The sequence below is a fragment of the Dasypus novemcinctus genome, chromosome 8 (assembly GCF_030445035.2).
Source record: "Dasypus novemcinctus isolate mDasNov1 chromosome 8, mDasNov1.1.hap2, whole genome shotgun sequence".
NCBI lineage: Eukaryota > Metazoa > Chordata > Mammalia > Cingulata > Dasypodidae > Dasypus > Dasypus novemcinctus.
This window is the reverse complement of record NC_080680.1, coordinates 20265706-20287986: the sequence shown is the minus strand read 5'-3', so window position 1 is coordinate 20287986 and position 22281 is coordinate 20265706. Positions and strand designations below refer to the sequence as shown.

Here is a 22281-nt window from a genome sequence, read left to right as displayed (position 1 = left end):
GAATTGTGCTTATGTACAATCTTGGTCACATTGTCCATGATGTTTGATATAAAAGATGTGCGTGTATAATATGCAAGACTAGATGGGTATTCCTCTTTTCTACATTCTTTTTATTCTTTCTCAGAGGTGGGGAGGGGCAAGGGAATCTACCTAAGTATGTATGTGCAACAGCAATTTGCAGACTGGTTCAGAAGTCACGTGTGCTTGGTTGACTGATTAGCCCAAATGTCTACTGCATAAAAAACACTTCTCGGGAAGCGGACTTGGCCCAAAGGATAGGGCGTCCACCTACCACACGTGAGGTCCACAGTTCAAACCCGGGGCCTCCTTGACCCATGTGGAGCTGGCCCATGCACAGTGCTAATGCGCACAAGGAGTGCCGTGCCACGCAGGGGTGTCCCCTACGCACAAGGAGTGCGCCCCGTAAGGCGAGCCGCCCAGTGCGAAAGAAAGTGCAGCCTGCCCAAGAATGGTGCCCCACACACGGAGAGCTGACACAACAAGATGATGCAATAAAAAAAGAAACATAGATTCCCGGTGCCCCTGATAAGGATAGAAGCAGTCACAGAAGAACACACAGCGAATGGACACAGAGAGCAGACAACTGGGAGGGGGAGGGGAGTGGGAAAGGGAGAGAAATAAATTTTTTTTTTAAATAAACAAAAACACAACACTTCTCACCAAGATACTGTTAAGGGAGTGCATTACATTCACCATGGCCTCTGAGGTTCTGATTTCAACTTCTGATGGAACTCTTAGAGCTTGCCAAATCAAATCGTTCAATTGTTCTTTTGTTTTTCTCTTTTGAATGACAACTTTTTTGTTTTTTTAGTAACAGCTTTATGGAGATATAATTCACATACCATAAAAGTCACCCTTTTAATAAATGTACATATCTGGTTTTTAGTATATTCTCAGAGTTGTGCAACTATTACCAATATCTGATTTTCGAACATTTTCATCACCCCAAAAAGAAACCCTGCAACCATTAACAGTCACTCCACCATTGTCCCTTCTCACCAACCCTAGACAACTACTAATCTCCTTTTGTCTCTGTGGATTTGCCACTTCTGGACATTTTATATAAATGGAATCATACAGTATATGGCCTTTGTGTCTGGCTTCTTTCACTTAGCATAATGCTTTCAAGGTTCATTCATGCTGTAGCATGCAACAGTACTCCAATTATTTTTATGGCCAAATAATGTTCTATTATATGAAATACCACATTGTTTATCCATTCATCAGTTGATGGACATTTGGGTTATCCTACCTTTGTTTATTATGAATAATGCTACTGCAAACATTCATGTATAGTTCTCTTTGGTTTGTACCTAGAAGTGGAATCTCTGGGTTATATGGTAACTCTATGTTTAAAATGTTTGAGGAACTGCTAGACTATTTTCTAAAGCAGCTGTACCATTTTACATTCTCACCAACAGTGTATGAAGGTTCCAGATCTCCATATCCTTACCAATACTTGTTACTGTCTTTTTGATTATAGCTATTCTAGTGGGAATCAGTGGTGTCCAATTAAGATTTTCATTTGGATTCCCCTAAAGAGTAATGATGTTGAGCATCTTTATATGTACTTATTAATCATTTGTACATCTTCAGAGAAATGTCTAGTCAGAACCTTTGCCCATTTTTCAAATTGGATTGCGTTTTATTATGGGTTGTAATAGTTCTTTGTGTATTCCAGAAGTCCTTTATCAGATATATGTTTTGCAGATATTTTCTCCCACTCACTTTCTTGACAGTGTCCTTTGAAGTACAATAGTTTTTAACTTGATAAAATACAACTTACCCTATTTTTTCTTTGGTTGATTATGCTTTGCATGCCATAGCTAAGAAACCATTGCGTAATCCAAGATCACAAAGATTTACTTATTTGTTTTCTTCTAATGGTTTTGTAGCTTTAGGTCTTAGTCTCTGAGGCATTTTGAGTGAATTTTTGTGTATGGTATGAGGTAAAGGGTTCAAATTTATTCTTTTGCATGTGTCTCAACAAACTTTTCCCAGTTGTTCCAGCACCATTTGTTGAAAAGACTATTCTTTTCCCATTGAATTCTCTTGATATCTTCATCAAAAATCAATTGACCATAAACGTAAGGGTTTATTTCTGGAATCCCAATTCTATTCCCTTGATCTCTGTATTAGTCAGCCAAAGGGGTGCTGAAACAAAGCACCAGAAATCTGTTGGCTTTTATAAAGGGTATTTATTTGGGGTAGAAGCTTACAGTTACAAGGCCTTAAAGAGTCCAACTCAAGGTACCATAAGAGGTACTTTCTCACCCAGAGTCTGTTACCATGTGTTGAAGCAAGATGGCAGGTGACATCTGCAAGGGTTCAGCCTTCCTCTTCCCTCTTATGGCTCCATGGATCTAGCTTCTTCCAATCTCAGCTGTAGGCTGACACAGGGTTCATCTTTCTTCCCGGGGCTCGTTTCTCTCTGGGCTTAGCTGCTCTGGTCTCTTTATGAGGTCAGCTGTAAACTGTCAGGCGAATGGATCATCTCTCTTTCCAGGGCTTTTGCCATGTCTATGTAGCTTTTTCTCTTCCTCTTTGTATCTTCTCTATGTATCTACTTCTGTGTGTCTCCTTGATTGAGTGTCAGTTTATATAGCCCACAAAGGGGGCAGGGACTCAAACCTAGTCACCCTAATGATGTGGTCGAATCAAAGCCCTAATCTTAACATAATTTAATCAAAGGCATCTCAACTGAATCTAATACAATCAAAGGATAACATGCCCAGAGGAACAGACCAGTTTACAAACATAATATCTTTTTTTGGAATTCATAAATAATATCAAACTACCACAATCTGTATGTCTGTATGTCAGTACCATACTATCTTGATTACTGTAGCTTTATAGTAAATTTGGAAATTACTGCTTTTTAACTGACATGTGCTTATAAAAAATTCAAACAGTACAGAAAAGTGCAAAGGTGAAAGTAAAATATTCAAAATCTCATCACCCAGAAATATCTCTAACTAATTGTTTTAGTTTACTAAAAGCTGCCCAAAGCAATATACCAAAAATGGGTTGGTTTTTACAATGGGGATTTAGTAGGTTGCATGCTTACAATTCTGATGCCGTGAAAGTGTCCGAATAAGACATCATCAGGCAATGCTTCCTCCTCAAAGACCAGCAGATGGAGGCATCTCCTGGTCTCTCCCTTCTCTTCAGGGTTTCATTGCTTTAGCTTCTGGCTTCCTCTCTCCTGGGTTCTATTGATTTCAGCTCCATGCTCTTGTGACTTTCTCTCACTCCTTTTGTGGCTTTTCCTCTGTCTTCTGTAGATTTCTCTTTGTGTGTCTCTCTCCATATTCATCCCATTTATAAAGGACTCCAGTAAGAGGATTAAGACCTACCCTGGGTCATGACCTACTGAAGCAATCTATTCTAATGGTCCCACCTACAATAAGATTACACCCACAGGAATAGATTAGCCCTAAGGTCTTGATTTTCTGGGGTCCATAAAAGCTTCAAACTACCACACCAGTATTGAGTGAAATCACTCCTGAGTTGATGTACTATTTCTCTCTCTTTTTCTATATGTTATGTATATGTGTATGTGTTTATATGTGTATATATGTATGTGCATATATATACATGTAAAGATAGGAAGTTATAATTAGATAGAAATAGTTTTATAAAAATAGGATTGTATTATATATGTTTAGTGGAATGTTTTAGATTTTCTTTTACTTGAATTTAACAATGAACAAGAAACTAAAGTGAATTTAAAGGACTTTCTGAACATCAGATGAATGCAAAAGAGATCATTTCATAAAAGATTCTTCTGTGGTTAAGAGGAACAATTACAAAAATCATTAAGAGGTTGAATTTATTATTTTTTCCTCTTTATTTATTTCAATTTTAGTTAGCATCAATTTATTCACTACTATAAAAGATGAGGAATTCAGCAGTTATGTACTTCTACTTTTTCCAAAATTATACATTTTTCTTAATTACTATTTTTACATGGTCAAAGTTTACATTATTTACATCAATTACAGTATGTGCTGGAACCATAATTTTCACAGTTGTATAGTCTTACCTCTGTATTTAAAGGATTTCAGTATCTACCAGCAGTCATTTTACCATGCTTCTGCATTCATAAGTATTTTATTTTAATTCAACTCTTTGTTGGTTTAATTTCATTTTCAAATTGATGTTCAAGTTGCAGACTCATTGGTTCTGTTATTTCTGAGATTTTGCCTGTTTGAGAATTCTTGCCTGTTGTCTTTATTTGACTTACTACCTGGCTGGATATAATATCCTTGGGTCAAGTAAGCATCGCTTCACTGCCTTCTGGCATTGAATACTGCTGTTGAAATTCAGCCCAAGTTCCCCCTTCATACCACCTAGATGACCGAAGAATTCTTTCCTCATGCTTTAAGTTTAGTAAGTTAATCAGAAAATGATTTGATGTCCATGGTTCTGCATCATTTTTCCCTGCAAAACAATATACCCTTTTTTTTTTTTTTTTTGAGGTACTGGGAATGGGAGATTGAAACTGGGACCTTGTATGTGGGAAGCCAGCGCTCAACCACTGAGCCATATCAGCTTTCCTGAGCTGTTTTTTCCTCTCTTTTGCTTGTTGTTTGTTTGTTTATTCAGGACTTTCCATGTGAGAGGCAGACACTCAACCGCTTGAGCCACATCTGCTCCTGCAGTGTACCTTTTTGGTATTCAGATTCTATTCTTCCTTTTTTCAGTAAAAATTTCTTAATTGTATATTCAAGCACATTTATTATTTTTTCCCTTACAGGTTTCTAACCTTCAAGGAGTTATCCTTATGTTATACCATCTTTGTCCTCCATTCCTGTTCCTTTCTAATTGCTTTTATCTTTTTCATCTTCATGATCTGTGTTTCTCTCAAACAATTCCTTTGTTATTAATGTTATCTTCTTTAATGTCCATTTCTTACTATTTTTATTTTATTGATGCTCTCATATTGATATTATCTTGGTCTTTTAATTCATTTCCTTCACTTTGAAATCTCTTCATCTTTTTGATATTTTGTCATCTTTGAGCTTTCATTTTACTGACTTTATGATACTTATGTTCTTTTGTCAGTTTGTTTCATAATATGAAGCATTCATGGAGAATTTTCTTCTTGGTTCCTTGGAGTATATTTTATTTAAGACTGGATTGTTTGTCCTTCATATGTTGTGCTCTTTCTTTGATTTGAGTTGTTCTATTAGTTTGAGTAGCTGCCATCTTTTTCTTCTTGTTCACACTTCACATGGGCAGATCTGTCCTGATCTCATGTACACTTAGTTCCTTATCCTTTATTTCTGTCCCAGCTCACCTGAGACCTATTTTTCTTCGATATTCCACTTGGAGGAAGAGGGGGAAGCACACTGAAACTGTATATGACCTTTACAGAAAGAATTTGATTCCACTAATTCTTTTGAAATTTTGTCAAATATTCCTTGCCAAGCTTCTCTCGACCTAATATGATGGCAGTTTATTCTCATTGTGGGTATCCCTTAAATTTTAATTCTTCCTCCAATTCATCTTGAAACCCTAGAATCTATATAACTCATCAAAGAGAACCTTCCTCAGTTATTTGTTTCCCATGCTTTGTTCACCTTTACCCATCAACCATTTTCAGTCCTTTCATGGTCAGAAGAGAGGAAAGATGAGAATATTCCTGTTTTTTTCCAAATGTGTGGGTATTAGTGAGAACTTGTGGGGTTTGGGCAGTTCACCAGTTCCACTATTGCTATGCATGAGATTGGGGAGTGGTGCAGAGGGAGGGCTAGACACTGTAATAGAAGCTTATATTTCTTTGGTTGCCTTCTTTTGACATTTATGGCACAAGGCTGTATTTCTTTTCTTGTTTGGATGCTGCTGGTAAAGTTTTTGCTAATTTAATTTTAACTTTGCAGCCTGTGTTTTTTATGTTCTTAGTCATTGACGTGAGAGGACCGTGATCCAGTTTCTTTACTTAGAAGTTCCTTAATTTTTTTTCAACTTCTTAATCCTTTTTCTTATACAAATCAGCCCTTCCAGATACCCCATTCTCTATGACCTGTCTGGTATTTCAGTATTATCTTTTCAGAACCACTTAAGCTGCTCTCTTGAACTTAACAATGACTTCTCCCTGACAATTGAGTCTTTTCTCAGTTCTTACCTGCCAACCCCATCCTTGCTTTGACATTTTGATTATTTGTTTTGCCTTTCCTACCTCTGTCCCCACCCCATGACCATGGTAATTATTCATAAAACGTCTGATAGATATTGCTAATCCTCTGTAATTATCAAGACAATGTGTATCAGTTAATCCAGTATCCACATGCACCTGCTTTTTATTGAATATTTTCACCAAACTGAAAAATAATTACCAAATTAGCCTTGTGCCAAAATCAGCATTAGTTTTTTTGTGTTTTTTTTTTGTCATGCTTAATTTAGTTTTGTTAGGTGTTAATCAAAACAAGCTGAGACTGATCTGATTAGCATATAGATTGTTAGGGGAGTAGGAAATGAAAAAAAATTCTCAAGGAATCTATTTGCAGTTTCTTTATGAGTGGGGTGTGGTCTAGTAACAATTACCAAGGATCCAGATAAAATTTTTATCCCAGCTCACTACGAAAACATCAGACCTTTTTTTTGCTTTCCTTGCCTTTGATTTTAAAAAAATTGTCAGGCATACTTTAGAGGCGATAGACATAACCTGGGAACCCTAGTATTTGTTGTTAGTTGGCTTTGTCAGTGATCCTAGAATCTATTAGCTACGAAGGAAAACCCTGCTTATCCTATTAAGATTTCTAAGTTGCTTTCATGAAGCTTTCAACAAATTGAAGGAAAGAGTGAAGATGGACAAAGAATTGAAAAGATGTGGAAAAGGACAGAATTGTAAAAGACATGTGTCTCTTTATGTCCTTCTGTTGTGGAGGGTGGGGGAGGCTTTTAACACGCATCCTATTCCAGGGCTATGTGCCAATTGCTGAAAAGATCCAGGGAGAGAAGCACTTAGTGATTAAAGATGTGGTGTATGAAAGGAACAAGGAGGCCCATTCGGTTCGTCGATAGATACTAAAAAGACAGCCTGGATGAAATGAGATCTCTTCTTGGATTAGATGGAACACAAGATGGAGGAACACTACTTTAGCACGATAGAACATACGTTCACGTGACCTGCTGGAACGCAGGTGCTGCTTCTTAAAGATATCCAGATATTCACTCTTTGCGCGCTCAGCGTGATTGCCGAGAAAAGTCTTCCAGGTCCTTGGGTGGTGGGCTCCAACTAGCTGCTGTGTTGCCTGGAGGAATGAGCTCTGAGGTAGGGCGAGGCCGATGCTCCCATACATACGAAAAGGCAGGGCAGCTATGTTTCTCAAAAAATGTACCAGACCTTCCTGGGGAACCTCCTGCCCTTTTCCTGTATTCACACGGAATTTGGGAATGCTGTGCTCTGCAGTCCTGTAATGAAAGATCCGATTGTAATTGGGAAATGCAAAAGGGCAGAATTAAGGTTAACTCTGAATTTCCTGCCTCTCATGCAATTAAATTCTCCCCCTTGCCCTTGTGTTAATGCAATTTTTCCCCCTATAATTGAGCATAAATTACTGGCAAATATGGGCTAAGTTGATATGGGCTGTAGGGAGATAATGAAGTGAAATTAGTAAGAAGTTATAATTACAGTACTTGGATTTTTAAGAAGCAACAATACTGTCATTAAGCCAATAAACTATTTAGCATAATTTATTAACTTATCAGATTGTGATAAATGAATTTTAGTTAACTTTTGATTTGCAAAATCATTTTTAAAATAATAAAAATAACAACTTCTGAAAACCCCACACAAAAATAGTTCTTCTCATTCTGAATACGTTCACCCTTATTTCCTTTGGTAATTTTCCTCCTGATAATCGACTTGAGGTACAAGAAATTACTCCAGATGTGAGACATTCATTAATTTGGGGTTGGCTCACTTCCTTGTGACTGCCTGACCCATTTTTAATATTTGTTTTGCTGTTGTTTGTATTGTTTATTTTAGGTGAAGCAGCAACAGGCAAGTAAAGTCTTAGAAGGAGAACAGAAATTGCAAGATATAAATCTCTTATTTGTGCTTCTAATAGGGAGGCTTTGCTTCTGGAAGTAATGGACTGTGACCAGCCATAAACACATAGATGAAGGATGGCTGTATCAGTAGCATAGGGATGGCTATCCTTTAGCATAATGATAGGAAAAGCACACTTAGTTGTACAGACTGGTTGAAGATTTTCATTTCTCTGTAATTCCATCTGTTTTTTTGTTTGTTTGTTTTAAAGATTTATTTTTTATTTATTTCTCTCCTCCCCCTCTCATCATCAGCTCTCTGTGTCCATTCACTGTGTTCTTCTGTGTCCACTTGCATTCTTATCAGCAGCACTGGGGTGTCATCTTGCTGCATCAGCTCTCTGTGTGTGCGGTGCCACTCCTGGGCAGGCTGCGTTTTTTTCATGTGGGTCAGCTCTCCTTGCAGGTTGCACTCCTTGCACGTGGGGCTCCCCTATGTGGGGTACATCCCTTGTGTGGTACAGCACTTGTTGTGCGCATCAGCACTATGCGTGGGCCAGCTCACCACATGGGTCAGGAGGCTCTGGGTTTGAACCCCTGACCTCCCATATGGTAGGTGGACATTCTATCAGTTGAGCCACATCCTCTTCTCTCCATCTGTTTTGAAATACAAAGATGTGTGTGACTCTTTCCCCCTTGCCCTCTAGTTAAATCGATCTCATCAGAGTCCTGTGTTGACAACCTGTGTCTTCAGGCCAGTTCTACTGGGAGGGCTCCCATCTGGCGTGATTCTGGTTGAGCGTTGTCATATTTGGTCATTTATTTCATTGTTCAATATCATCAATGTTCCAAGGAAAGTTAAATATCCTTGTTTATTTGATGTTCTGTATTTATCCAAAAATGCATCTTATTAGATCTTCAAGTGACAGAAGTTTGGGACTAGGGTTACCAGATTTAACATACAAAAATGCGTTACACCCAGTGAATTTGAATTTTGATAAACAACAAATCATTTTTTAGTGTAAATATGTCCTCAACCTAACTGAGTGTTCTATATTTTACGTGGACACCAAATCAAGATTCCAGAATTAGATAGGCTGGAAAGATGGGTCAATACTTAAGGTGCAAACTGAATAGAAAGTTGTTCTTGAACATTGCATAATTGAAAGTTTTAGGTGCTACAGTATTTAGGTTATCTTTAAAAAGAGCTCTTAGGAAGATGGACTATGGTTAACAGTACAAATATGAGAGTGTTCTCTCATGAACTATAACAAATGTTAGATACTAATACATAGTGTTACTAATGGGGGGGTGTATGGAACACATGCACCAAGTGTACCTCTGGACCATAGTCAGTGGTAATAGTCTGATCATGTTCTTTCATAAGCTATAACAAATGTTCCACAACAATGTAAGGTGTTGGAGGAGGGGTTGATGTATGGTTATTCTACACATGGTGGATGATTGTTTTGTAAGCTCAGTACTTCTCTAATTAAAAAAAAATGTAGTGAGAAAAAAAGAGAGGCCTTCTGTTTTAGAGAAATGTACTAAAATATTTAATGATTAAATTACATAACGTTTGGGATTTGCTTTTGAATAATACAGGCACCAGGGAAGTGAATGGGATAGGATTAACCGTGGGCTGATGAATACATGAAGGTTAATTATACCATTTTGTCTACTTTTGAGTATGTTTGAAATTTTCCATAATAAAGGAAAAAATGGATGTATGTGTGTAAGTCATGCTTGTAGGCTTAAAAAATCTATTATTTAACCATCTAAATGTCCAACAATTGAGGATTTGTGCAGTGACTCTAGAGGAGGCTGCAGATGGAGGAGGGACTTGTGAGTCATGTTGAAAATTGTGGACATCTCTGCTCATCCATTAAGCCATTAATTGTCTTGATTTTTGCATTTGTCTTTCCTTAAAAACAGTGCAAGAATGTTGCTTGTTAGTCTGTACTGGCCTCTAGGAATTCAGTATGGAACAGAGTATATCTCAGTAAAGCTCATCAAGTGGAGGCCTTGGTTAAGTACAGAGGGGTAGAGCTTTATGTTGTATACAGCTTTTTGGAAATAGTTAAACATAAAATGAAATAAATGGTTACATTAGGTCAAAGTAACAAACATGACATTTTTCAATTTGCTGTTTTTACAAAACAAATCTCATCCACTGTTTGGATGCATCCCTGGTAAATTAATAAATAGGGTGTATAGTCTAATAAGTCACCATAGGCTTAGCTTCCGTAGCAGGTGAACTCTCGACAGCTGGGAATACTCCATCTCTGGCATGGTTCTACGTGGAGTTATTCACTGACAGACTTCATTAATGGTTTGCTTTTTTCTTATTCCAGGATTTCCTTCAAATGCTATTGGAAAACATCCCAGAAGAAAAAAGGTGAGGACCAATTTAGGAATTAAGAGCCCATTTTTATTTTTAATATTAAAACTGACCCTGCCTTTCTAGGTATGTACTCTGAAGAGTTGAAAGCAGGCTCTTGAACAGGTATTTTTAATACAAATGTTCATAGCAGCATTATTCACTATAGTCAAAAGGTGGAAGCAACCCAAATGTCCATCAGCAGAGGAATGGATGAACAAATTGTATCCATTTAATGGAATATTATTCAGCTATAAAATGGAGTGAAGTTCTGTTACATGCTACTGCATGATTGTACCTTAAAGACATTGTGTTGAGTGAAACAAGCCAGACACAAAAAGGAGAAATAGTGTCAGATCTCACATAGATGAAATAACTAGAATATGCAAATCCATAGAGACAGAAGGTAGATTAGATGACAGCAGACCAGGGGTGGGGGTGGGTAGGGAATGGTGAGTTAATGCTTACTAGATACAGAGTTTCTGTTTGGGGTGATGGAATAATTTTCATAACAGATGGTGGTGTATACTTGAAAGTAGTTTAAACGGAAAAAGTTATGTTGTATAAATGTTGCCAGAATAAAAAAAGAGAGAGACAGATAGTGAAATAAAAAATGACCCTTCAATCTCTTGGCTTATTCCAACCTTAAAAAGTTCATTCTTCCTCTCTTAATAGGGGAAAGAAGTGAGAGTCACAGACTTAGAGTGTGGCCATTGGGAGCTAGCATCCACAACCAAGGTGTCCCAGAGCCTGGAGCCCCAATTGTGGCATAGGAGGCAGACCCAGGACAATCAGTGGCCTCAACTGCAGCGGGAAAGAATGGAGGAGGGGGAAGTTCTGCAAGTGAGGGTGGCTCCAGTTAACATCAGTTAATATAAGGAAACACTAACCGAAGGTGAAAATGTAGCAGAGTAATAAGAGCCTGGGATTTGAAGTCAGGCTCACCCAGGTTCTAATCCCAGCTCTGCCCCTTCCCAGCTATGAGATTCAGAGCAAGTCATTTAACTCCTTCAAATTCCAGTTTTCTAACCTTTTTGGCAGGGCTTTAGGGAAGTTTCAAAGGAGAGAACATATGTGAAAAGCTAGGTGCCCAACTAATAATTGGCATGATTTTTATAACAATAATCATCTTTGCTCCATCAGGCACCTTGTACAGGATCTACCAGCAGTAACTCACCTCATCCTTAATTACAGCACTCTTCTCCTTCATCATCATCATCACAGTGATAGCATCCAGCACTTAAAGGGGAAGTTACAATATGCTGGCACCCATTTAGTCCTCAAAATTACCCCTTTTTTGAGTCTTTGTCCCTATTTTATCAAGAAGAGGGCTAAATGCCTTGCCTGTATCTCACAGTTGTATGTGGCAGTGGTGGGGTTTGAGCCCAAGCAGCTTGCTTCTAGAGTTTATGTTCTGACCTGCTGTGTTAGCAAATGAGGAAACTGAGGCTAAAAAAGGTAGAGGTAGCAAGCGAGATAGTGGTACATGGGAGGTGAGTATGTCTGACTCTAGCACATGCCCTTTTCACTGCCCTACTAAGTAAGAGCCAGCTGCCCTGGGAAGGAAGGAGAGCCTCGCTCTTGGAGGTGCCTGGTTTTAGGCTGGCTGACCACCTACAGGTCTTTGTAGAGGAACTTCAGGACCCAGGTCATGGCTTAAGCCAGGTTGGTTCTACCCTATCCTTCTTCTTTCTTTCCTTCCATCCCAAATTCTTGCTTCAACAGTTCAGCCTGTTATTGCCAGGTTTGTATTTTTAATAAGGTGGAACCTCACATATACATAAAGCAAGTCAGTACATTGCACTGAATTAACCCACCCACACTCTTTGACAAGCTCCTTTGTTTCTACCTCTTCATAGTCCCACCATTTTATGTTGATGGGAGGTGGCACAGGGCCTTACAAGTTGGCCAAGATAGTTAGCTTTTCAGGAGGCTGCTCAAAGGAAGTGTTGCTTAACTTGGAGGGTCTGAAATGTTTCAGATTTGCCATTCTTCCTTTTTTTAAGCAGACATATGGGTTTCTTCACACAAAAATCACATCAGGTGTGGCCATTAGTCTTGAGGTCAAGAACGAAAGTTTATCTGGAAGATATCTTTTTTCTTTTCTTTCCTGCTGCCATGGAGTAACTTTTGGGGTCCCCTGATAGAATGAAGCAGTTTCCTTAGAAACTAAAGAAGAGAAAGAGAGGGAAACGGACTTGGCCCAGTGGTTAGGACGTCCACCTACCAAATGGGAGGTCCACGGTTCAAACCCCGGGCCTCCTTGACCCGTGTGCAGCTGGCCCATGTGCAGTGCTGATGCATGCAAGGAGTGCCCTGCCACGCAGGGGTGTCCCCTGCGTAGGGGAGCCCCACACGCAAGGAGTGCGCCCCGTAAGGAGAGCCGCCCAGCGCGAAAGAAAGTGCAGCCTGCCCAGGAATGGTGCCATACACACGGAGAGCTGACACAGCAAGATGACACAGCAAAAAGAAACACAGATTCCGGTGCCGCTGACAACAACAGAAATGGGCAAAGAAACAAGATGCAGCAAATAGACACAGAGAACACAGAGAATAGACAACCGGGGTGGGGGGAGAGAGGGGAGAGAAATAAATAAATCTTTAAAAAAAAAAAAAAAAGATGAGAGAAAGAGAAAAAAAAAGAAGAGAACTGATGAAAATAGTGTATCACCTCCTTAGGCTGTTACCAAAGTCTATCTCTTAGGAATAACTCCGTTCTTTCAGAAGAACTTCTTAGGGCACAAAATAGCAATTTTCATTGAAGTCACAGTATACATTTTTTAGCTTTGGAGGTCTGCTTTCTTTTCATCCTCTTCTTAATAACATTCTGGAGTTCATTTGGATGGTCCCCAAGCCTCTGGCTCTGGCGCCCTGGATCCTGCCTGTGGGGCTCTTTACTGAGGCTCTATTATCTGCTACATACTGTGGGGCTGCAAAGAGGCTTTTGTTGCAATTGTGGATGTTAAGGACAACATCCCTGTTTCGATGCTGGCTGCCTGGTTCCGACCAACAACCACAAGCCCTTTTGATAGAATACCTCTCCTGGTTTGCATCATATTTTGACTAGCAGGGCTAAGCTTCTTTTAAAACAAAAAACAAAAAAACTTCTCCCTCAAACGTAAAGCAATTTCATCCCTACAATGAATCTATTTCAGCAAGTTATACCAGAATATATTTTGCAACTGAAACACCTTCTCTCCTGCTAACTAATCAGAGTATCTAGCTCAGCTATTAAAACAGACTATTTACCCTCTTACGTATGCCACATATTGTACCAATTTTATCTAGGTCTCCAAAGGCCCCACACCTACCCCCTGGAGCCTCTAATCTTTGGCCCCTGTTGCAAACTGATCCTGGGGCACATCTGTTAGGCACGTGGGCTGTGCTGACCCGGGCAGGGTTTTTCAGATCACATCAGCCAGTTGGCATTCAGAGGCCCATACTCTCTGTGTCATGCTGCCTTTGCCTTGTGTTCTTGCTTGGATTAATTGAACATTCTCTATCAAGCACCAGCTGTACCAGGCTTTAGGCTGGACACTGGGGAACACCGAGGGCCGCACATCCCGGGCACAGCCCTCAGGGAGCTCCTCGTTGACTTTTGGAGACAACATAAATCAGGTCATTGTGACTTGGTGCGTAACGCATGCTAGTGAGGTTCAGAGATCTGGGGGCATCACGTCAGGTCTCAACAAGCAGAGAGGAACTGCCGAGGGCTTCAAGTGCAACAGGGCCACCATCAGATGGGAAAGATCCCTCTGGGAGGCAGCGAGGAAGACAGATGGGGTGGGGTGGAGCAGAAGCCACGAGACCAATTAGAAACCAATAGAGCAGTTCAGCCAAGAGGTCTTGAGAGCAACCATGGCAGGGAAGATGGCAATGGGATTAGAGAGTAATGGGCAGATTTGATGAGGCTTTCAGAGGAGCCACAGATAGCCTTCACTGCTGATTGCTCCTGGAAATTGAAGAGTCCAGTACGAACCCAACCTCTCCTTCTTGGTAGTTCGTTATACTCCGAAGGAGTGTTGGAAATACAGGGGAGTGGGTGTTATGTGTGGGGATGCGGATGGGCAATGGAGAGTGGAAGGATAGAGAATTCAAAGGGGAAGGGATGTTTTAGACATCTTCATTGTGAAATCCCATTTTCAATGCTCATATTTTATGAGATCAAAGTAAGGGAAAAAAATAAAAGGATGCCTTCTGGATGTCGGAGTGGAAGGAAATCCAAACAAATACAGGCACCAGCCTCACTAGTAAAAGGGCTCCCTGGGGAGTGCCTTATCCATGGACCTTGCCCACGTGATAATCCACCTTTATCAACAGCGACTGGTTCTTTCTTTGCCCACCAATTATTATGTTTGCTTGTGCAAGTTAGCCTGTTTGTTTTAATCCCAGCTACTTTTCCTCTCCCCCACAGAACTGGGGAGGACTCACTTGATAAATATCACAGGCGTAGTCTTTGCTCTCTGCCCAAGCACAAACAACTTGTCATCAAGAAAAACAGTAACCGTGTGCAAAACCTTTGAGGTGCACACTATTTGCAGACGTGTAGAGAAAGAGCATTAAAACATTAATTTACTCAAATTTTGAAATCCATGCAGTATGTGCGTAAGTTGCATTCCAGAGAAAAGGCATTTTCCATTTTGGACCCTGAGCTCTGAAGTTCCCAACACCTTGCTTTTCTGTCTAATACCTGCACATCTAGAGCTCTTCGGGTCTGTCAGGTGAAAGTTGCCGGGACTGTGTGCTTTCCTTTAGAGGTACGGGAATAAGGTGACCTAGAATCTCAAGCGGCTGAAGACAGGAGCCAAGAGAGATAAAGACATTTCCCCAGGTCAGTTTCAAGTTGAAAGGCACCTCATGGCAGAAATAGCTGATAATCAGCTCCCATCCTTGTCATGGCGCCCTCCGAGGTCGACTGAGCGAGAAGAGACAGGGCACGTGCAATCCCGATTTCACTCAGCCCTGTGTTGATGTCTGTTTACCTCAACCTCACAAAGAACAGTCGGCCGCTTTCTCAGCTGTAAACGCGCCTTATTTCTCTGACCAGCATCCTGCTGGGGCGCCCAGTACATTTCTCTCCACTGCTGCGTTGACTAAGCATGACCACGTGCACAGCGCAGGGAGCCTGGAGACCGACCACTGAAACTCAAGAGTTGTGTGAAGGGCATGGGAGTACAGTGAGGGAACTCCCCAGCCAGAAGGCAGGAGACAATTTTCTCTCCCGGACATGTGGGGGGCTCTGAGGGCTGGTCAGACCTGGCTTGCGGTGGTGAGCCGGAAGTTACCAAACTCACTTGTACAAATCTGGAGGACAGCAGACCTGGTCCGTGTCCTCTTAGCTCTCTGTGTAAAATCAATTTCCATAGTGATCAGACATGCAGAAGAGTAATTTCCTGTAAGTCCTGGGTCTCAGTTAAGTGGAAATGCTTCTGCTTGTCTGTGGAGATCGTTTAAGCCACATGACCTCAGAGGGAAAACATGCACCATTGGCTTAGACTCCACTGTTACAAGCCCAAGCCCAGATCTACAAATCCACCTGCACCAAGCGACATCTCAGGAATCGTGATCAAAACGGCAGAATGTTACCTTTTTTTTTTTTCTTTCCTGAAAACATACAGTCCATTTCTTCCCTGAAAAGTCAACACTTTCCTATGACCGGTCTCTCCTAATTTCCTTGGGAGATAAGGCCACTTATATTACCGATTTTCAAAAGAAATATTTTGAGCAGCTGCATTTAATGCTTTTATCTTCCTCTCATAGCTGAACATCTTATTCCATACCGGCAGGTCCCAAATACTGGTGTCTGCAGCTTTCTGCTGGGTCGCTGGAAACTTGGGCCTGTCCCTTCGGCTCCCTGCCTGGGCTTACTTCGGCCCCAGGCTTCTTAGCTTCAGTTTCTCCATCTGCAACAACACCAGAAAAAGCCACACAGCAATTGAACAATTGACACCCACTTCACACGGCTATTATGAGAAATGAAGTGCTAATAGTTATAAGATGCTTTGAACCTTCCCACAGGCAAGGGATCTGAAAACACATGTTCCCCTCATTCACGGGAGAGTGTCTTTGGCTCCTGGACGCAGCTGAAAGATGAACTCCCCTGCCCTCACGCCTGTGCCCCTCCCAAGGGCGCCCCATCTCTTCTGAAACGTAATTGAAGGGCAGACAAACAGGGCAGACAAACAGGGCAACCACAGCAGGAGGCAGGCAGAGATGTTAGCAAGCAGGAAAAGTCCACCTTCAGTTTCAGCCAGCACGATCTCTCCCCTTCAGCGGGCTTGTCTGTGCCGTAAATCACAGAGAAACACATGGTGAAGGCCGAGTTTCACACGGAAGAAAAGGTTGGGGCTTCACAGCCAGGCTGCCTAGGTTCGTATCGCAGCTCAGTTAAGTCCCACCTACGTGGCCTCAGATGAGTTGCTTCACCTCTTGGAGCCTTTATTTGCTTGTCTCTGAAATGGGGATAACAGTAGCGGTCTTTCACAGTTTTTGTATAGTTTAAATGAGATGTTGTCTAGCGTGCCTAGTACGTAGTAGGGGTTCAGTAAACTGCAGCTACTACTTTTATGCCTGTGCGTAGCAGTGGATAGAGGTGTTTTTCGTTTGCTTTGTGTTTGTGCTGCTGTATAACAGTATCTGGCCTCCAAGTTAGCCTGGCTGGTTGTACAGAGCGCAGACGATAGTAGAGTCTGATTGTACACAGGTCTGTCCATTCCTATGTGAAGTCACCATTGCCCCCAGACCATCTTTCAGCCCTCCAACAGGAGTTCTTCAGGTGGTCCATCCCCATCATGTCTGCATTCCCATAGGCCTCCTTTTATTGCCTCCTATTTAAACACCCTCAGCAGCCTCCCATTTGGCCTCCCTGCCTCCAGCCTCCACTCCCTCGGTTCTTCTTTTTTTTAAAAAAAAGATTTTTTAAAATTTCTCCCTACCTCCTCATTGCACGTCTTCCCTTTTCAGGAAGCACCAGGGACCGAACCCAGGACCTCCCATGTGGGAGGGAGGCACCTAATCACTTGAGCCATCTCTGCTCCCTGCTTTTCTGTGTCTCTCCTTGTTTTCCTCCTTGTGTCTCTTGTTGTATCAGCTCACCGCTCCAGCCTGTCATGCCAGCTCTCTATCTTGCTCGTCTTCTTTAGGAGGCACCGGGAACCAAACCTGGAACGTCTCATGGGTAGCCAGGAGCTGCAATTGCTTGAGCCACATCTGCTTCCCAGTTACTCTTTCTCAGCTCCCTTCTACTCACGTCATTCCACAGCCCTGCTTCAGGGCTTTCGTGATGAGGCCCAAGCTCAATAACAGGAAATTTAAGGTCCTCAGTCTGACCCCAGAACCCTTCCAAGCCTCATTCTGGGTGCCCGCTGGGCTGAGCAGCTCAGGATATCCAGACCATATCTCTTTCTGGGCTGTCTGCTTCCATTCCCTGTGCCCTGTACCCGCCTTCCCCCCTTTTCTCCTGGTCCTGACCCCTCGTTTGGGATCTCGCACAGTACAGCTGAAGCATCGCCTCCTTTAAGAAGTCTCTCTAAGGCACCTCCCCGTCCTCCTCCCTCCTGTCCAACCTGAAGCAGTTGGCCCTCTTCCTTACCCGTAGGCTCGTACAACTTGATGGCACTGGTGGCTTTCTGACTTGTGTCTCTCCTGCTGGGGAATCATATCCTGGGTTTTCCCCACAGTCTTCCACAAAACCACATGCCCAGTAGGCATCCACTGAATGTGCACCACATGGAGACTTTTTTTTTTTAAGATTTATTTTATTTATTTATCCCCTCCCCTGTTTGCACTTGCTGTCTGCTCTCTGTGCCTGCTCACCTTCTCTCTAGGAGCCCCTGGGTACAGAACCCTGGACCTCCCATGTGTGAGAGAGGCGCTCAGTTGCTAAGCTACCTCCACTCCCTGCTTTGTTGTCTCTCTCATGGTCTTTCCTCTTTGTGTCTCCTTGTTGGATCATCTTGCTGTGTCACCTTGCCATACCAGCTGGTCGCACTAGCTCGCTGTCTTGTCATCTTCTCCAAGAGGCACTGGGAACCGAACCTGGGACTTGCCATTTGGTAGGTGGGGGCACAATCTCTTGAGCCACATCCGCTTCCCAAGAAGGCCTTTGTAGCAAAGACCTTCATACCTCACTCAAAAATATTCGAGCACTTAACTTCCCAGCCCATCCCCATGCCACCCCTAAAGAAGCAGCTTTAAGCTAAAATCCCCCAGGGCACATTTGTGTCCATGTCCTCTTGTCCTCTCTGCCGTGGCCATGAGCAACAGCTGTTCACCATCTTTTGTAAAATCACTCTACAACGGCTATTACGTCACTCCTCAGACTTCTCTGCAAGTTGTTTAATCCCCCTTTCCCTTCACCTCCCTCGTGGAGCCAATGCTCTTACCCCTTCAATCACCACTACTTCCCTTCTCTAAATCCTTTCTAAGCTCTGCATCTCCCTCTTAAGCTGTGGAAGCCCCACTCACACACGTCATTCTAGAAGAGTCATGACCTGATGAATCTCTGTCAGGGAGGTCAGCGGCCTCTCTGTGGATTTTCTGAATCTCTCTCTCTCTGTCACTCTCTCTCTGTCTCTCTCTCTCTGTCTTTTAGGAGGTACCGGGGATTGAACCTAGGACCTCATACATAATGAAGCAGCACCCATCTGCTGAGCCACACCTGCTCCCTGACTATCTCTTGAAGGATGGGTGATAGGGGCTATTGACCCCTGGATCCCAGACACAGAAATATTCTGCAATGGAAGCTTACAAAGAACACCTTCGTACCTGCAGCCAAGGAAACTTGAGCTCGTTTTATTTTCAGGTGAAATGTAGGAAGCTGGAATGTAAGATAGATTTTATCATTTACACCAGAGACAAGACTGCTCAGTTGAAGGTCTCTTCTCGTCTGAAATGAATGCAACCTTTCCCCACCGTATCTGCCAGAGCAGACGCTGCCACAGAGGACGGCTGCTTAGGTGCACGGTCAAGTTCTCTTCCTTCACCCCTGGGCTGCCCCGAGCTTTCAGCAGGGTTGGGCTCTGCTGGTACTGTCAGTTGCCTCCCCTGACTGAGAGCCAGAGGCCCACCTTTTCTCCTCTCCTTCCTTCATCAGTCCTTCTCTCAGTGGTCCACTTTCCTCCTCCTCGTAGATCTGTGGGCATCTCCAGCCCCTCTCCCCGCAGCAAACCAAATAAATCAAGCTCAGGAAAGAGCAGTGACGAGGATCAAAGGCGCTCAGAGCTGCCTCTTCTCTCCCAGGCTCCCCGCGCCCACCAGGTGCACCAGCAGGCACACGCACATCCATGTACACGCATGCACGGGCCCACGGGCCCACATGCTCACGGCTTACACAGTAGGCCTTTCACGCTGAGATTGGCGCTGCTCAGTGACAACAGAGAAGTGGTGGGCCCTGGCCTTCCCGGTAATTCCACTGAGTCTGGAAACCTGGAGGGGCCGTGTCTCCTTTACTCACTTCTTTCCCTTCTCCTGCCTCATAGACCCATGGCTGAGCCTTTAGAGGGAATCCAAAGCACTTTCTCTGTTTAATCCCTCTTGTAATGTTTTTTTCTTGTTTTGAAATAGCAACAGCTGCTTCCTTAAGGAAACTTTGCTCTTGTCCTGATCAGGGAACACAAAGGAACACCAGGGGAAGTGGATGTGGCTCAAGCGGTTAATCGCCTGCTTCCCACATGGGAGGTCCTGGTTCAGTCCACAGCCCTGTACCTCAAGAAAAAAAAAAAAAAGGTGCACCAGAATTTGCTTCTCAATGAGGGGGAGGACAAGGAAGGAAAAGGAAAAACAGTTCATCTTCCCTTCCCCCACACCTGCCAAGTCCACCCTTCCCTCCATTCCTGTCTCGCTTCTGCCCTGTCCACAGTAAAACACACAGATCGGGGGAGCCCTTGGGCTACAAGTGCCTTAACAAATGCATCATATCTTTCCCCAACGTCTTTTTCAATTCCAAGAGGGAGGGTGTGTGTGTGTGTATATATATAGTTATAATTTTATTGTATATATACAGTGTGATCTGTAATGTATAAAATGAAAAAAGATGCAGAGCTTAGCGCCATGGAAATATCTTACCGGGGAAGATGATGATCTTAAAAAGAATAATCTCCATTGAGTCAACTGTGAAATGTGTTTTCATTCATTCAAAAATAAATATTTATGGGATCTACTTACACGCTAGAGATGATTGGAACAGACAGGGAGCCTCCTCTCAGAGAGCTTCTGTCTAGTGAGGAGGCAGATAAGTAATCAAATAAATGGCCATCACAAGGTGCGATGACTGCCAAGGCCGAGCAGGACACGAAGCATGACGGCCACTCCATCCCCCGGTGAGGCCCCTGGGAGAGGGGGTCAAGGATGTCATCCTGGCATGGGCAGGAGTTACCTGGAAGAAGTGAGGAGACAGGGGTGCTTCCAACTTCATGAACAGGGGAAGACAGGACACACCTCTCGACTCAGCTGACCCTAAGTAGATGGCATAGCACTTTTAAGGAGTATGCAAGTCAGCAGCACATGAAACCAAAAGCATTTCAACTAAGGGTCAGATGTAACAATCATAGTACTTCAAATAATGGAAAATGTGGACCTGCCTTCGAAGGCAGCGTATGCTCCTACCTCCGAGCCATTCTTGGGCTCCAGCGATTATTTGGGTTTTGCTTGTTTTAGCCCATCATCACTATAAAGTGCACGTTTCATTGGATGCACTGACTGCTGTAATACATGATCTCATTTGGATGGACGACCCTTCAGGAAACATGAGGTGCCATAGTCTCATGAGTATGCCTTATCCTCCCGGTGCTGGCTTCCTTAACCATAAAAATACTTTTCAGAGCACTAATAGCACCTGCTGTATGCCTCTGATGCTCAGATTTCATTATGTATTTACTGTTACCTGAAGAGAAGCTGTGCTGGATGTGACTGGGGTCTCTTCCACATTTGCACCTAGGGAGAGCTCTTTCCCCCAAAGAATAAGTACTTCTGTGGGAGATGTATACTGTGTGTGCCCATTCTCTGTAATAAGTGCTCTGTAACTTTTTAATCCATTCCTTTTCTTGTTTTGTTTTATTTTTAAAGGCTTGAGTTGTCTGTTGAAAACCTCTTCCGAGACTGGCTTGAGAGTTCCGGAATCCCAAAGGTACACTCAGGATTTCTGCTTTTGGGGTGTCCATGGAGAATAGTCAAGTCTGCCACTTAGCATATTAATCATGGCCGTCATTTTTATTAAATGTAAAGGCAGTCATCTCACTGAATTAGAGCAGCCCTAAGGAGGGACGTGCTGGTCTCCCACCCTCTTTTGGCCCTGCCATCACCGGGTGGGCCTCTGGCCACTGCCTCCAGTTGCTGTGGTGCTGTAGGTAGACACGGTGGTTGACTCTGCTCAATGCGCTATATGAGGTCTTGACAGAGCAATGTGTATTTGGGGGGAAGTCACCAGGCAACAGTTCAATGCCAATAGCAGGCTGAGCCACTACACCTCTAGTTCCATTCTTTGGGTATAGCCGGACAAGCGAGCTGGTTCGCCTGCAGCTCTCATGTGCTCGTGCCGTACCCCTGGTGTCTGTCCCTCATTTTCCCACCCTGGCTGCCCCTCAGCATCCTCCGCCAATTCTGCATCCCTCTGGTCTTCTCACCTGGATGACCTGTTTAGATCCATTTCTCTGTCTTGGGGAGCTGGGCCCACTGCCTGAGTGTTTCATTCTGTCCATCCCTTCCTGCCTATGGGCAGCTCTGAGAGAGGCACGTCTTCCCAGCCAGCCCAAGCTGGGGGGAAATCACGGGGCTTGGAGCCGCCTCCTGCCTTTGCTGTTCCCAAGTCCAGTTCCTCCCTGTCTAATGGGCAGCTCCAGGCCACCTGGTTGTCCAAATGCTAATCCTAGAGATGGGACCTGGGA

At 43.0% G+C, this 22281-nt stretch overlaps 1 protein-coding gene across 6 annotated transcripts in view; it reads left to right on the top strand.

Moving 5' to 3' along the window:
* The window catches only part of AOPEP (aminopeptidase O (putative)), a 366697-nt gene that overhangs the window by 229136 nt on the left and 115280 nt on the right, over positions 1-22281 (top strand). For all 6 annotated transcript variants that reach the window (XR_011649356.1, XM_004470934.3, XM_071216642.1 and 3 more), the window contains exons 10-11: positions 10374-10417; positions 21464-21524. Coding sequence is in view for 5 of the 6 variants with exons in the window: in XM_004470934.3 (XP_004470991.2) it covers positions 10374-10417; positions 21464-21524 (105 nt within the window). In the remaining variant the exon portion in view is untranslated. The remainder of the gene's footprint in view (positions 1-10373; positions 10418-21463; positions 21525-22281) is intronic.